The 15,652-nt window shown below is 41.2% G+C and overlaps 3 protein-coding genes across 3 annotated transcripts; all 3 read left to right on the top strand.

Moving 5' to 3' along the window:
* The first annotated feature begins 1,450 nt into the window (after positions 1-1,450).
* Positions 1,451-2,941, top strand: srp9 (signal recognition particle 9). Its single transcript, XM_046291684.1, has 3 exons — positions 1,451-1,648; positions 2,082-2,150; positions 2,708-2,941. The coding sequence occupies exons 1-3, from the start codon at positions 1,577-1,579 to the stop codon at positions 2,819-2,821; spliced, it is 255 nt and encodes an 84-aa protein (XP_046147640.1). The 5' UTR covers positions 1,451-1,576; the 3' UTR covers positions 2,822-2,941.
* Positions 2,942-3,400: 459 nt separating this feature from the next.
* Positions 3,401-11,935, top strand: LOC123990800 (epoxide hydrolase 1-like). The gene is made up of 9 exons (XM_046291683.1): positions 3,401-3,992; positions 6,554-6,744; positions 6,864-7,044; positions 7,255-7,473; positions 7,617-7,746; positions 9,449-9,663; positions 10,394-10,502; positions 10,637-10,759; positions 10,975-11,935. The coding sequence occupies exons 2-9, from the start codon at positions 6,562-6,564 to the stop codon at positions 11,180-11,182; spliced, it is 1,368 nt and encodes a 455-aa protein (XP_046147639.1). The 5' UTR covers positions 3,401-3,992; positions 6,554-6,561; the 3' UTR covers positions 11,183-11,935.
* A 323-nt stretch (positions 11,936-12,258) lies between these two features.
* On the top strand, positions 12,259-14,038 carry LOC123991638 (transcription factor 24-like). The gene is made up of 3 exons (XM_046293277.1): positions 12,259-12,603; positions 12,996-13,286; positions 13,541-14,038. The coding sequence occupies exons 1-3, from the start codon at positions 12,469-12,471 to the stop codon at positions 13,676-13,678; spliced, it is 564 nt and encodes a 187-aa protein (XP_046149233.1). The 5' UTR covers positions 12,259-12,468; the 3' UTR covers positions 13,679-14,038.
* The last annotated feature ends 1,614 nt before the right edge of the window (positions 14,039-15,652 follow it).

Genomic DNA, 15,652 nt, shown 5'->3' with positions numbered 1-15,652 from the left:
CTCCATGAGGGTGGTATGAGGGCCTGACGTCCACAGGTAGGGGCTGTGCTTACAGACCAACACCGTGCAGGACGTTTGGCATTTGCCAGAGAACACCAAGATTGGCAAATTGGCCACTGGCGCCCTGTGCTCTTCACAGATGAAAGTAGGTTCACACTGAGCACGTGACAGACGTGACCGTCTGGAGACGCCGTGAAGAACGTTCTGCTGCCTGAAACATCCTCCAGCATGACCGGTTTGGTGGTGGGTCAGTCATGGTGTGGGGTGGCATTTGTTTGGGGGGCTGCACAGCCCTCCATTTGCTCGCCAGAGGTAGCCTGACTGCCATTAGGTACCGAGATGAGATCCTCAGACCCCTTGTGAGACCATATGCTGGTGCGGTTGGCCCTGGGTTCCTCCTAATGCAAGACAATGCTAGACCTCATGTGGCTGGAGTGTGTCAGCAGTTCCTGCAAGAGGAAGGCATTGATGCTATGGACTGGCCCGCCCGTTCCCCAGACCTGAATCCAATTGAGCACATCTGGGACATAATTTCTCGCTCCACCCACCAACGCCACGTTGCACCACAGACTGTCCAGGAGTTGGCGGATGCTTTAGTCCAGGTCTGGGAGGAGATCCCTCAGGAGACCATCCGCCACCTCATCAGGAGCATGCCCAGGTGTTGTAGGGAAGTAACATAATAACATAACATATGCCATTTACAGAGCCTTACAGTTTTATACATTGTACTGAGCCTCATTTTAACTTGTTTTAAGGACATTACATCAAAGTTGGATCAGCCTGTAGTGTGGTTTTCCACTTTAATTTTGAGTGTGACTCCAAATCCAGACCTCCATGGGTTGATACATTTGATTTCCATTGATAATTTTTGTGTGATTTTGTTGTCAGCACATTCAACTATGTAAAGAAAAAAGTATTTAATAAGAATATTACATTCATTCAGATCTAGGATATTTTAGTGTTCCCTTTTTTTTGAGCAGTGTATATAAAAAAATAAAAATAACTCAATAGTCATATAGGTCTATGGACTGCTCTTGTTTGTCAAATCTCTTTGGTTTGTTGTTAAACGGGCCATTATTTAATTAAAAGGAAATAAATATTGAAATAATGAGTCGAATTTCTTATACTGTGTGTTTTATTCTGTTAAGAATAAGAATCTTGTCAAGAAGAATGAAACCTAATTCTATTCATTTCTGTTCCATTCACTTTCTTCCAATGAAAGCTCTCTCTTGCGCTCTTGAAAAAACATATCGTAAACTGCTTCTTTCTGCCACCTACTGGCTGATGTGTGAAGTCCGCCGTAGTTGAATAGCAAATATTGTGGGTTTCTCTCTGGAGGAGTATTAGGTCTCGTAGCTAAATAGAATCTTGCTAAAATTACGACGTACCTTGAACTCCACAGTATTGTGCTCTGTGATTGGTCAGCACAGCACTCGTCCAATCACAGACTTTTGTATACATCGGTCTTTTCTGTCTGGTGGTTCGCTGATGTGGTTTTTAAGAAGTTAGCTTGTAGATCTCACAGGCCAATTTAACCAGTTTTTCTCTTAGATTTTAGTTCTTATTCAAACGGATTATGCCTTATTATCAAACATGGGAAGAGTTCGCTCGTGCAGCAGAAAAACTATATTTGACAGATCCAATGAAGGTAGCAAGCTATCTACGACATTTTTCTGTTGAGAGCAAGCTTGAAATCTTGATAGCTAACGTTAGCTAGCGAGCACAATGTATTAAGAAATGGTTATTTTACAGCACAAATAGATGTGTAGCCAATAATAACTATCGCTGTTAGAGGGATGGAGTCTAGGTGCAGGATAGCTAGCTAGTTTGTTAGCCGTTTTTAAAAGCAATGCAGCCAGCTGTTAACAGTAGTTAACGTTACATATGCTGGCAAATGTGAATTGGAAGGAAAACGACTGCCTAACTAATGCTAGTCAACTTTCGAAATATGTGTGAGCATCATGAAGATAATCAACCATGGTGTAATGCATGTATGCAGCTATGGATGTTGCCTAATTTCAATAAATGGGCTAAGCGTTTTCAGTTATGTTTGTGCTTTCTTCTCTCTCCTTTTGATACAGGTCAGGGTGGTTCTCAAATACAGACACTGTGATGGTAACCTTTGCATCAAAGTCACCGATGATGCAGTGGTAAGTTCAAGAGAAGACACTGTTCCCTTTGCTCAGATTTTGCACATCTGTTTGTATTCTACATAGCCCAATAGTGGACTAAGGGAGCCAGATGTAACTCCTAGTCTTAGGGATCTTACATGCTCTGGAGCCAAAACGTCCAAATACTCCCACCTAAACCTGAATCGTTTCTCAATTGTGGTACGGTTCTAAAAACATGAATCCCTCTACTTTCATATCACATAAACATAATTTCACAAATGCAAAATACACACTTTACTGTACACTGTCAACTGGTTTTAACACAGTTACAGCTGACAGTATTTTTGATTGACAACATGTTTGTGGTGTCAGTCTTCCTTTTAAACATGTTTAGAGCAAGCATCAAGGCTCTTAATTAAACTCCCCCAATCAGAAGATACTATTGTCATATCCTACATAGCTACACTAATCTGTTGCTTGCAAGACTTTGTTGACATGTAGGTTGTTTTTTTACAACCAATTTTGGCCTCCTGTTGTGAACTATTCTTCTGTTTTCCTCTACCTAATCCACAATTCCTTCTCATATTCCATTGCAGTGTTTACAATACAAGACGGACCAGGCCCAGGACGTGAAGAAGATAGAGAAACTGCATGGCAAACTGATGAGGCTTATGGTGTCCAAGGAAAGTGGTGCCATGGAAATGGACTGAACACCCTTACACATAGTTGTATTAACTCTTCTTTGAGTCTAGACTGTGGTGTCAATAGCACAAACGGAAGAGAACGGAGCTGGAATGACGACATTGGATCATGAGAGGGGAAATCAAAAATGAAAATGGAGAGCATAACCTTCGCTGCTCTAAAGAGGGATTTGCTGAACCTCTTTTAAAAGAGCTTTTATTTATTTTCAGTTTTAAGATGGACTAAAAACAGATGGGAGAGACGCATGTCTATTTATGTATGTTTTTTTTTCACATCTGAAAACGTTCATGAACATGTTTAAGTGAACATGAATGAAGCATGACCTTTTTGATATTCGCACATGCTATTTTAGTGGAAGAAACATGCCTCCAATGTAATTTAGTCAACTCTAAAAAATAATTGCGTTACTCAATAAATGTTTATATACCCTCATAACAGCCAACATCTCTCAATAACTCAAAGATTTTGATTTAAAGCATTGTATGATTCCATTTCAATATCTCCCCATACTGCTTTTGTTCAAGCTACCATGCTAAGCACACAGTGGCTGAGTGTTTTCAAATGTTCCCTATTAATAATCAAGAATGCCTGATTTTTCTGACACCCTCCATTGATTTGAAAATAACTTCTCCTCAGACCAGGTCAGCACCATGCTTGGAGAAGCATCTTTTCATTCTCTTATTCTCTTATGTTTGTTCATCATGTTTGCACATTTGCGTCTTAAAGTAGAACTCCAGTCTCATTTTCACCTCATTTAATGCCTGATTTTCTTAACAAAAGAAAGATCTCAATAGGTGGTCCAGGTAAGTCTAAAATGGCACGGGGTGGGGGACGGGACTTTACTCGTGTTCTTTATTGCGCCTCTTTGTTCCTCAAGCAAGGGGAGAGACCAATAACATTGAGACTTTCTATCAAACCAACTCCTTTCATGCACTACTCAAAGTTTGCAGTTGTCTAAATAAACACTTTTGCACAAAAAAAGCCCATTAGTGCATATACTTTACTGTATTTATACTTGGGATATCACTTTTCAACAGGAAAAGTTCAAAAATCACTAGAGGACGTCTTTATCCAGTAGACAAGAACTACATTTCCCATGAATCACTAGTCTCCATTTCGACAACTGTGGCAGAGGGCAGAATTGTCACTGCATTTTGTGGAACAACGAACCAGCAGCAGGTGAGATGAACTCCTCTAGCAAGTAATACAATCAAAAATAATAGCTCCAAAAGTATTGTTGGTCAATATTTCTTATCGATAATGTATTAATCGATATTTCCTCATACCTATGGAATGTAGGATAATAAAATATTTTTGCAAGTTGATCCAATTGAAAGCTATGAATTTTGGATTGTTGTGATGAGATGATGGTCAAGTCTATCAATAGAACTGGAAGGCTATAATATTTTTCATAAAATAATCATTGTACATTTTTGGGTGATTTGTTAACAATTTTGGAAAAGCAGCATCCATCTATATGTCTCGTAGGTTAAAACTTTGTAGCCTATCCATTGTAGATTTATATAACTGTTATCTGAAATATAGAAACATCAAATTAATTGTCAGGACTGATGTAATATTTCGTACCAGGCCTGTTTTTGCAGGTTGCTTGTTCCAGAAAAAAAAGCTTGTTTTGTCCTTATGGAGGGAAATTCCAGGCCTCAGTACTTTCATTTTATACTTTGTAGTCACAAGATCCAAAGGGAAACATTTATTTTCAGAATTGCTGTATGAATAAATATGGATAACTTGTTTTTCACCTGACAGAAAATTATGTCAGTTGTAAGTATATCAATAAAGAGATACTCGCAAAGAAATCGGATTGGTATGTTTCTAAATTCTTGATGAAAGTTGTTGTGGTATCAGAGGCCGGCCAGAGAAATGCTTTGTCATGCATTTTGGCCACCATGAATTGTGACTATGAGGCCTTGTCCACTCCATTCTTTACCTAATCCTTTCAGAAAGGAGTTCTGTGCAACAACAGTGCTACTTTGTTCTATTTTTCACATTTTCTGCAAACCATTTTCTGCAAAACAGTCAAGTAGACGTGTGTCTGTGTAAATCTGCAGTGCTTGTAACCATACATTTCGGGTATTGCTGATTCTTTTCTACGGTAAACCACAAAAAAACTATTAATTCACTCACTACTAAGCATTTACATACAGTACCAGTCAAAAGTTTGGACACCTACTCATTCAAGGGTTTTTCTTTAGTTTTACTATTTTCTACATTGTAGAATAATAGTGAAGACATCAAAACTATGAAATAACACATATGGAATTAGCTAGTAACCAAAAAAAGTTTAATGAATCTAAATCTATTTTAGATTCTTCAAATAGCCACCTTTTGCCTCGATTTCAGCTTTGCATTCTCTTAACCAGCTTCACCTAAAATGCTTTTCCAACAGTCTTGAAGGAGTTCCCACATATGCTGAGCACTAGTTAGCTGCTTTTCCTTCACTCTTCGGTCCAACTCATCCCAAACCATCTCAATTGGGTTAAGGTCGGGTGATTGTGGAGCCCAGGTCATCTGATGCAGCACTCCATCATTCTCCTTGGTCAAATAGCCCTTACACAGCCTGGAGGTGTCCTGTTGATAAACAAATGATAGTCCCACTAAGCGCAAACCAGATGGGATGGCACATCGCTGCAGAACGCTGTGGTAGCCATGCTGGTTAAGTGTGCCTTGAATTCTAAATAAATCACTGACAGTGTCACCAGCAATGCACCCCCACACCATCACAGGTCCTCCTCCATGCTTCATGGTTGGAACCACACATGCGGAGATAAGCCGTTCACCAACTCTGTGTCTCACAAATACACAATGGTTGGAACCAAAAATCTAAAATTTGTAGTCATCAGACCAAAGGACATATTTCCACTGGTTCCACTGGTCATTGCTCATGTTTTTCTGCTTATTGGTGTCCTTTAGTCATGGTTTCATTGCAGCAATTCGACCATGAAGGCTTGATTCACGCAGTCTCCTCTGAACAGTTGATGATGAGATGTGTTTGTTACTTGAACTCTGTGAAGCATTTATTTGGGCTGCAATTTCTGAGGCTGGAAACTAATGAACTTATCTCCTGCAGCAGAGGTAGCTCTGGGTCTTCCTTTCCTGTGGCGGACCTCATGAGAGCCAGTTTCATCATAGTGCTTGATGGGTTTTGTGACTGCACTTGAAGAAACGTTCAAAGTTCTTAACATTTTTCCGATTGACTGACATTCATGTTTTAAATTAATAATGGACTGTCGTTTCTCTTTGCTTACTTGAACTGTTCTTGCCATAATATGGACTTGGTCTTTTACCATACCGTCTTTTACCACCATCTTCTGTATATCACCCTTACCTTGTCACAACACAACTGATTGGCTCAAACATTAAGAAGGTATTTAAGAAGGAAATAAATTCCACAGATTAACTTTGATCAAGGCACACCTGTTAATTGAAATGCATTCCAGGTGACTACCTCATGAAGCTGGTTGAGAGAATGCCAAGAGTGTGCAAAGCTGTCACGGCTGGCTACTTTGAAGAATCTGTTTGTTTGTTTAACACTTTTTTGATTTTTTGATGTCTTCACTATTATTCTACAATGTAGAAAATAGTAAAAATAATGAAAAACCCTGGAATGAGTAGGTGTGTCCAAACTTTTGACTGGTACTGTATAAGGATCATGAATGCCATTATAAAGGGCAGCAATTGTAACGTCTGCTATCCCTGATTTGTTTTTCCTGTTCACCTAGAAAGCACCATGTTTACAGAGGTTATGTTAGCCCTGGTGGTGGGAGGAGTGATCTACTTTCTGGTGCAGAAGAGTAAGAGGCCACAGCTGAAGAGTGAGGATGGCTGGTGGGGGGAGGGGACTCCCCCAGACAGGGAAGAAGATGTCAGCATTCGCCCGTACACAGTCCGGACGGATAAGGAGGAGTTGGAGGTGAGATTGCGCAGAGGGATTATGGGCCTAGAGGAGAGCCAAACTTGCTCTTAGAGATTTAAGGCTTATGCAACAGTGTTTAGTTGTTGATTAGTTGAACCTCATATTGCTCCCCCCAGGATCTATACAGGAGAATAGACCAGACCCGATCCTTCCCTTCTCTAGAGGATAGTCAGTTCACCTACGGCTTCAACTCCCAGTATCTGCAGAACGTGGTCTCCTACTGGAGACATGATTTTGACTGGAGGAGACAGGTGGATCAACTAAACAAATACCCACATTACAAAACCAACATTGAAGGTGAGATGGTGGGTAGAGATTGATCAATGATGTGCCAATCAGTTGTCATTTAGAACCAGACTAAACTGAGCAAGCAGATCTATTGGCTGCCAATAAATACTACGTAACTTTAAGTCAACGTCAAACCTTGCATAAAAAATAATAATAATTTGAGTCCAGGAATGGACTTGGTTCATGGTTCATTGAAGCATCCTCTGACCCATGTATCAGGCATTGACGTGCACTACGTCCATGTGCGGCCCAAGAACCTCCCTGAGGGCGTGACTGCCGTGCCTCTGCTCATGGTGCATGGCTGGCCAGGCTCTTTCTACGAGTTCTACAGGATGATACCCCTCCTGACTCAACCCTCCAACCCAGACGACATCGTGTTTGAGGTAGTCTGTCCCTCCATCCCTGGGTACTGCTTCTCTGAGGCTCCACATAAGAAAGGTAATCGGTTAGAAGCCTGGCTGGGGTCAAGGGTCACAAATGCCTAGCCCTTTGAATCTAAAAAAGAGTGTCTGCAAGATGAACCATATATCAAGTGACTTAGTATTAGTTTTCCCTAATGAATGATTCTTTTTATGTTTCAGGTTTTGACTCGGTTTGTGCGGCTCGTGTGTTCCACAAGCTGATGAAGAGACTAGGTTTCCAACAGTTCTATGCTCATGGAGGAGACTGGGGATGGATCGTCACCACCAACATGGCCCAGCTGGAGCCCAAGTAAGACAGACAAACACAAGCCTAGGCCATGGGAGACATAGCCAATATTATGTTTGATCCCTCATTTAGGGTATTTAGAATGCGTGGGCGTGTTTTATGAGTTACAGTGCCTTCAGAAAGTATTCTCACCATTTCACTTTTTCCACATGTCATTGTGTTACAGATTGAATTTAAAACGGATTAAATTGAGATTGTGTCTACACACAATACCCCATAATGTCAAAGTGGAATTTTGTTTGTAGAAAAATTAAAAGCTGAAATGTCATGTCGATAAGTATTCAACGTCTTTGTTATGACAAATCATTTCAGGAGTAAAAATGTGCTGAACAAATAACATATTAAGTTTAAGTAAGAACTCATTCAGTGTTCGATAATAGTGGTTAACGTGATTTTTAATGAATAACCGATCTCTGTACCACACACATATAATTATCTGTATGTTCCCTCAATTAAGTAGTGAATTTCAAGCACACATTCAAGCACAAAATCAGGGAGGTTTTTCAATGACTCTCAAAGAAGGGAACCTATTGGTAGATGGGTGAAAAGAGACACGGCATATCTCTTTGAGCATGGTGAAGTTATTAATTAGGGTTTGGATCACCACAAATATATAGGCTTCCTTCCAAGCTCAATTGCCGGGGAGGAAGAAAACTGCTCAGTGATTTCAACAAGGCCAACGGTGATTTTAAAACAGTTACAGAGTTTAATGGTTGTGATATGAGAATTGAGGATGGATCAGTAGAATTGTAGTTACTCCACAATACTAATCTAAATGACAGAGTGAAAAGAAGGAAACTGGTACACAATACAATATTTCTTAAACATGCATCCTGTTTGCAACAAGGAACTTAAGTAATACTGCAAAAAATGTGGCAAAGAAATACACGTTTTGTCCTGAATACAAGGTGTTACGTTTGGGGCAAATCCAACACAACACAGTGGTGGCAGCATCATGTTATGGGTGGGTATGTTTGTCATCGGCAGGGACCAGGGAGTTGTTTAGGATAAAAATAAATGGAATATGGCTATGCACCAGCAAAATCCTAGAGGAAAACCTGGCTCAGTCTGCTTTCCAACAGACACTGGGAGACGATTTACCTTTCAGCAGGACAATAACTACATTAGAGTTCCTTACCATGACGATAGTGAATGTTCCTGAGTGGCCTAATTACAGTTTTGACTTACATCTGCTTGAAAATCTATGGCAACACTTGAAAATGTCTTTCTAGTAATTATCAAGAAACAACATGACAGAGGTTTATAATTTATTTTAAGAATAATGGGCAAATATTGTACAATCCAGGCGTGCAAAGCTTTTAGAGACTTACCCAAAAAGACTCTGCTGCCAATGGTGTTTCTAAAATGTTTTGTCTCAGGTGTGTGAATACTTATCTAATCAAGATATATGGCCATTTTATTTTTCATAATTTTTTTATAAATGTTAGAATTTTTCTACCACTCTGACCACAATTTTTAGATCGTTGACCAAAAATGACAATTTAATCCATTTTTATCCCACTTTGCAACATAACAAAATGTGGAAAAAGTCATGGGGTGTGAATACTTTCTGAAGGCACTGTATTAGCTACTGTTATTAATTCAGATGTTGTCATCTGTGAATGATATGAAGTCAGAAAGCCTCGCAGTTTGACTCAGATTCTGTGCTGTACTACATCTCGGCTCTCTGGTTTTGTCACCCCAGAATAATCAAAGGCTTGCATCTCAACTTTGCTCCCCCCTCCAAGCCGGGCCTGCCCATGGTTCTGTCTATAATGCTGGGCCGCCGTTTCCCCAAGATGTTTGGCTTCAACGAACACGACATTCAGCGCATCTACCCCGTTGTGCAGAACCTAGTGGTGGAGTCTGTCAAGGAGTCAGGATACATGCACATACAGGCCACCAAGCCTGACACTGTGGGTAAGAGCAGTGGTGGAAAAAGTACCCCCTTTTCATACTTGAGTAAAAGTCAAGATACCTTAATAGAAAATGACTGAAGTAAAAATGAAAGTCGCCCAGTTAAAATTCTAATTGAGTAAATGTCAAAAACTATTTAGTTTTAAATATACTTAAGTATCAAACGTAAATGTAATTGCTAAAATGTACTTCAGTATCAAAAATAAAATTATAAATCATTTCAAATTCCTTATATTAAGCAAACCAAATGGCACGATTTCTTTGTTTTTTAAATGTACTGGGGAACACTGCAACAAAGCATTTGTGTTTAGTGAGTCCTTCAGATCAGATGCAGTAGGGATGACCAGGAATTTTCTCTTTAAGTGTGTGAATTGGACCATTTTCCTGTCCTGCTAAGCATTCAAAATGTAACGGGTTATTTTGGGTGTCAGGGAAAATGTATGGAGTGAAAAGTACATTATTTTCTTTGGGCATGTAGAGGAGTAGAAGTAAAAGTTGTCAAAAATATAAATAGTAAAGTACAGGTACCCCCAAAATGACTTAAGTAGTACTTTCTAGTATTTTTACTTAAGTACTTTACACCACTGGGTAAGAGAGGGAACCAGTTTTGAAGGGGAAGCGTTCTGGGCTACACACAGCTTTAATTGCTGCTTCTGTATAGACCAGGACCAGGAATAAGTAACTATGTTGAAACATTTATCTGGTTCTATATGTGTCTGCTCTCTTCCTGCAGGTCGAGGGTTGAATGATTCTCCAGTAGGTCTTGCTGCTTATATCTTGGAGAAGTTTTCCACCTGGACTGACCATGACTTCAGGAACCTGGATGACGGAGGACTTACGAGGTAAAACGTCTTACACCTGAACCACAGCCTTTGGTGTAAAATAGCATAGTTAATTAGTATTCAATGGCTTCTTTGTCAAATTACCATGGCCATGTTTATGGCTTCTGTTTTTTAGCCCCTCTCTTGCCTTGCAGGAAGTTCAGTCTGGATGACCTGCTGACCAACGTGATGATCTACTGGACATCTGGCTGCATCATCTCCTCCATGCGCTTCTACAAGGAGAACTTTAGCAAGGGTCTTGACCAGCCACACTCAAAGTGAGAGGACTGTTGCTATGGAATGTAACATCTACTGCATGTGCTGTAATATCTACTGTATGTATGTGATGTAAAAGTCTAGCTAGCATGAGGCACTTCACATTCAGAACATAAAAAACTTTGTCCTGATAAGTCATGATGTTAAAGTAGAGAGGACTCAAACCAATTTTATGTTTCAGTAAACTAATATACATCTTCTCTTCCTCTTTACTCAGGATGCCAGTGCACGTGCCCACCGGTTTTGCCTGCTTCCCCAACGAGCTGATGCACACCCCCAAGCTGTGGGTGCAGCAGAAGTACCGCGAGCTGAAGACCTTCACGCCCATGGCCCGAGGAGGACACTTCGCCGCCATGGAGGAGCCAGAACTCATGGCCCAGGACATCCAGAACTTCACCAAGATGCAGGAGAAGAGGAAGAAGTGATCCTCTAGTCCGCACATCAGCCTTCCTTGTTTACCAAACAGCACGAGTTGCTAGATCATCTAGCACTGGTGTTATGATAGCACTGAAATGTGCCAGATAAACCCATAGAGAGAGAGAGACCTCTGCCATAGCTGGCTGTTTTACACCCATGAGCATATAATACTAGCCAGGTCCCAGATAAGTTTGTGCTGTTTTGGCATGACAACCACAAACAGTGCAGTCTGGTCTGTGACCAGGCTAATATAATACAGTAAAGCCCAGGGTTGTGGTCAATTCCATTTCAATTCAGAAAGTAAATCAAATTCCATATTTTACTCCTTGAAAAGCATTGAAGTGAATTGGAATTTGAGATTGAATTTCAATGTACTTCCTGAATTGAAATAGAATTGACCCCAACCTTGGTAAAGCCTCTCAATGCCTACTGCAAATGAGGTGGTGTAGAAAACATACACTCTAGTTAGGGAATTATGAATGGATCAATGGATGAGTGAATAGAAGATCATTTTGTTTAGGTTGTTCTTGAATTTTGAAGAGGAGAGCACAGGCAGTTCTTCGTTCAGATTACTGGCATAGTCTATATGCCAGAGTGGTTATCAAATGATGCATAAAATATCAGGTGATATGTATTTGACTTTAAACACCGGTTCTGTTCTTATTTACTCAACGTTACTTACAATGTTATAGCATTACATGAGTAGCACTTTGTATTTCAGACACTAATATCCTGATCTATACATATTAATAAACATTTCAATTAAATTAGTGTACTGTTTTTCTGCTAATGTCTTGGGCACACCTACGATATATGGGACATTCCAGGTTTTATGACAAAAAGAATATGATGATGGTACCAGGTGCAGTACCATCCTCCTAGTTGTCCATCATGGTGGGGCCACAGGTACCTCCAGCTGCTGCCAGGTCCTGGTGTTTTCCAAGCTCTGAATCCTGCCCTGGGACGCCCCACCACCTCTCTGAGGCTGCTTCCCTTGGCAGAGCACACCCGGGGGAGGCGAGGGGGGGGGGCTGCTTGAAGATCCCCGCATTACCTCACCAGTTAAGTCAAGGGGAGGGAAAGAGTCACTGAGAAAGAGGGATGGTTGGAGAGGGAGGATGTAGGACCACGATGCACAGCGGAGAAGCCGTGATTGGAGATTGTTAGAGGGTCTGGGTAGCTGCGGTTAAGAGCAGTCGAGCTCTGGGTCTCTGTTGGTCTTCGTTAGGGTGGCTGGATATCTGTTTGGGGCTGGTTGGTCTTCGTTAGAGTGGCTGGGGGTCCTGAAGAATTCATGGCTGAAAAGCAGCTGGAGGATCCTAAGTCCATTCCAGCAGAGCAGACCAAGATGTATTCACAGAACCAGTTCCGTCTGAGAACACTGCAGCCTGGACACAGACAGTCCACACGTAGGGATCCTAAGAAGTGGGTAAGTAAAACCTCTACATAATCTGGAGGGAATAAAGATGAGCAGTGGGCACTTCAGGGATATAGTTATTGAAAAAGTAATTGAAAAGTAGACAGGTCATCTCAGCTATACTTGCTTCTATTTATGTTAATTAGCTCTACAATTATTATTTCTGAATAACTAAAACTCCTTCATTGTCAATATTTACACAATATTTAGACCCTTCATGTTAAATATTTGCTAAATCAACTTCACACGTCAGATCTTGTGGTATGGAAACAGATGTTATTGTGCACTCTGATGTTGTTTACCAACTTAAATCTGTCATTTGAAATTCATTGTTCTAACATTATTTTCTCATTTCCTATCTCCATATAAATGACAGCTTATTTACCATGTTATCATGTTATCAGGTGAGGTCTGCGTGTGTTAATGGGGTGCAGCCTAGCAGGGCCATGAAGTCCCATCACTCCCCAGAGAACGCGGCCAGGGAGAGGAGCCGTGTGCGTAACCTCCGTCAGGCCTTCCACAGCCTGCAGGCAGCCCTGCCCTCCGTCCCCCGTGACACCAAGCTCTCCAAGCTGGACGTCCTGGTCCTGGCCACCGACTACATCGCCCACCTTACTGAGACTCTGGATCAGGGAGGGCCTCTGTCTGAACTCCCACTACCCCCCAGGGCAGGAGGCTACCTCCACCCAGTCAAGGTTGGTGACATCAAACTAGCTGGGTGCTTATCATAGCTTATAACCCTGATCTGTTCCTCATTATCTCTTCGTGTTTCATGTCATGAATTCATGTCCAAAGTTCAATTAATATCAGACGTAAATTGTCACGTAATATTAGAAATATAGTAGGGATCAATACTTAGATTATTTCTATGACTACAATCTATCATTTGTTAGGATTTATTATAAGCATACAGACTAACTACAGTTGAACATGTCTCCTGTCCTGACAGAAGTGGCCGATGCGCTCCTTGCTGTACTGTGGGAGTGTGGGAGGACTGCTGTCAGCCAATCAGACACCAGTGTCAGGAGAGAAGGCGACGCATCCACTGACCTCTAGCCCAGAGGTCAACATGGACAGATCCATTTAGTACTAGGAGCAATGAAATAACAATATATCCAACTTAACTTATATCCAACTGCTTATGAAACTGCAGTGAATTGCAATGTACAAGTAATGTACTTGCTGAACACAGAAACTCCTACAATGTCCAGGGGATTAGAAACAATGATTAAGATATAAAATACAAAACCAAAGGATCGCTTTGCTTAGCACATTGTACCACTTATTTATTACACGGCATAAAACATAAATCACTAAAAGTGTGTAAAATAATTTGTTATGATCAAAGAGTGCAATGATGTTTGAGGGTCTCAAAGCAATGTTGACCATTTCAGTGACTTAGTGTTTTTAGCTTTAGGATGAATTAAAGTTGATCTTTATCCCTGTCTCCTGGATTTGTTTTATTTTTAGTGTTGTAGTTGTGTTTGGGGTGGGAGTGAAAGGATGGACAGATTAACAGAAGGGGAGGATTGTTGTGAGAACACTTGGCAACCATGTGTTCAGCTGTGGAGCCCTGAGTACTAGTCCATATCTGTGTAATAATGCCCGCTTGAGAGTAAACATTTATTCACACAGCAAACTTTGCTAAGTTGATGTAAATGACACATTTTATATCCTGATATTAACCAAGAAACACACTTTAACAGACTATATTGCTAAGGTTCTTAAAGTATTTGTGCTCAGGCAGGCAGACAGAATTAGTTGGCTGTAACATGGACGAGACCACAGAACCCCTTGAGCAACATGGGCTCAGGTCCACGAGAAATGGTACAGCGTTCAAGGCTAGCTCTATAAATCTGTCAGGGGGGGGGGGGTCTGATAAACCCCCCTCTCATATTAATGGCTAATTTGGACATGCCAGAGATGTGCTACTGAGACAGGGTTTACAGAGGGAAAGGAGAGGGCAGAAATGTTGGCGAAACAATGTGAGACAGACAGTGGTGCACAACGTTCCAGCATTCCCACTGAGTTTACTTTCTAGTCTAGATCACAGAGGATAAAGCATATCGGCCAATAGAGGCTCTGTTGCACTGGTCAATATAATGCATGCGCATATATTTAAACAATCACATTCTCATGTTAATGGGAAGCCCATACTGTATGCCAGGACATGGATTATCCAATGGCATTATTTCTGTACCAAGTGACCTCAAAGTGAGGGTCATCAACTAAACAAACTTGATTTAAAGGCCCTTTTGGCTTGAACTGCAAATAGATCTTTAGGTGTGTCTGAATGTGGATGTTTGTGCCAATAAACCCATATAACCCTGATCTCCCTTCATGTTAGGAGATAATCAACATAGTTTCTGTATCTCCAGCTCATTATATTCAGTACACACTGATTGCTGAGTGAATTTATTAAGCTTTCTGTCCAGCCTCCCCTCGTTGGCCTGGCCTAGCTGGAATCACCAGAGGAATAGAGGAGAGGGAGGACAAGGAGGAAGGGAAGAAAAGGAGGGAGGAAGGCACAACTCAACAACTTTGTCAATAAGAAAAATAGTATTTAATGTACCAGACCGGTTGATGGCTCGGTCCAGAGAGATGGCCAAGACAGGTTCCTAATGAGTAAAACCCAAAGTCTGTCGAGGTTCGTCTGAAAAACAACCATACTTGGCAAAAGTTAGCGTTCCTTCTGTGAGTCTACCACTTGAATTAGTATATAACCAGAAGGAAGAGCTGTAGTTGGGCTGAATGAGGGGTTTGGTGTGGTGGCAGCAGAGGTTGTTATGGCAACAGAAGGTTTGCGGTCGTTGGCACAAGGCTGGGATGGAAAGTGTTCCAACATCATGCGGAGAAAGACATCACAGGAGTGGCATGTGACCCGGTGACACAGTCACAATGACCCACCAGAGAGAAGAGCTAGGAGTAGTAGGGAGAATGAAGGCTAAAGGATACTGCAGTGATAACAGCCCTCCCTTTGGATAGGAAAGGAATGACAGTGGAAGGTTCTCACTCCCTCACCCTCAAAATGAAGGCTGATCGAGCCCTCAAAAGTTTGTTT

This window comes from Oncorhynchus gorbuscha, linkage group LG12 (assembly GCF_021184085.1).
Source record: "Oncorhynchus gorbuscha isolate QuinsamMale2020 ecotype Even-year linkage group LG12, OgorEven_v1.0, whole genome shotgun sequence".
Classification (NCBI taxonomy): Eukaryota; Metazoa; Chordata; class Actinopteri; order Salmoniformes; family Salmonidae; genus Oncorhynchus; species Oncorhynchus gorbuscha.
This window is presented reverse-complemented; position numbering and strand designations above follow the sequence as displayed.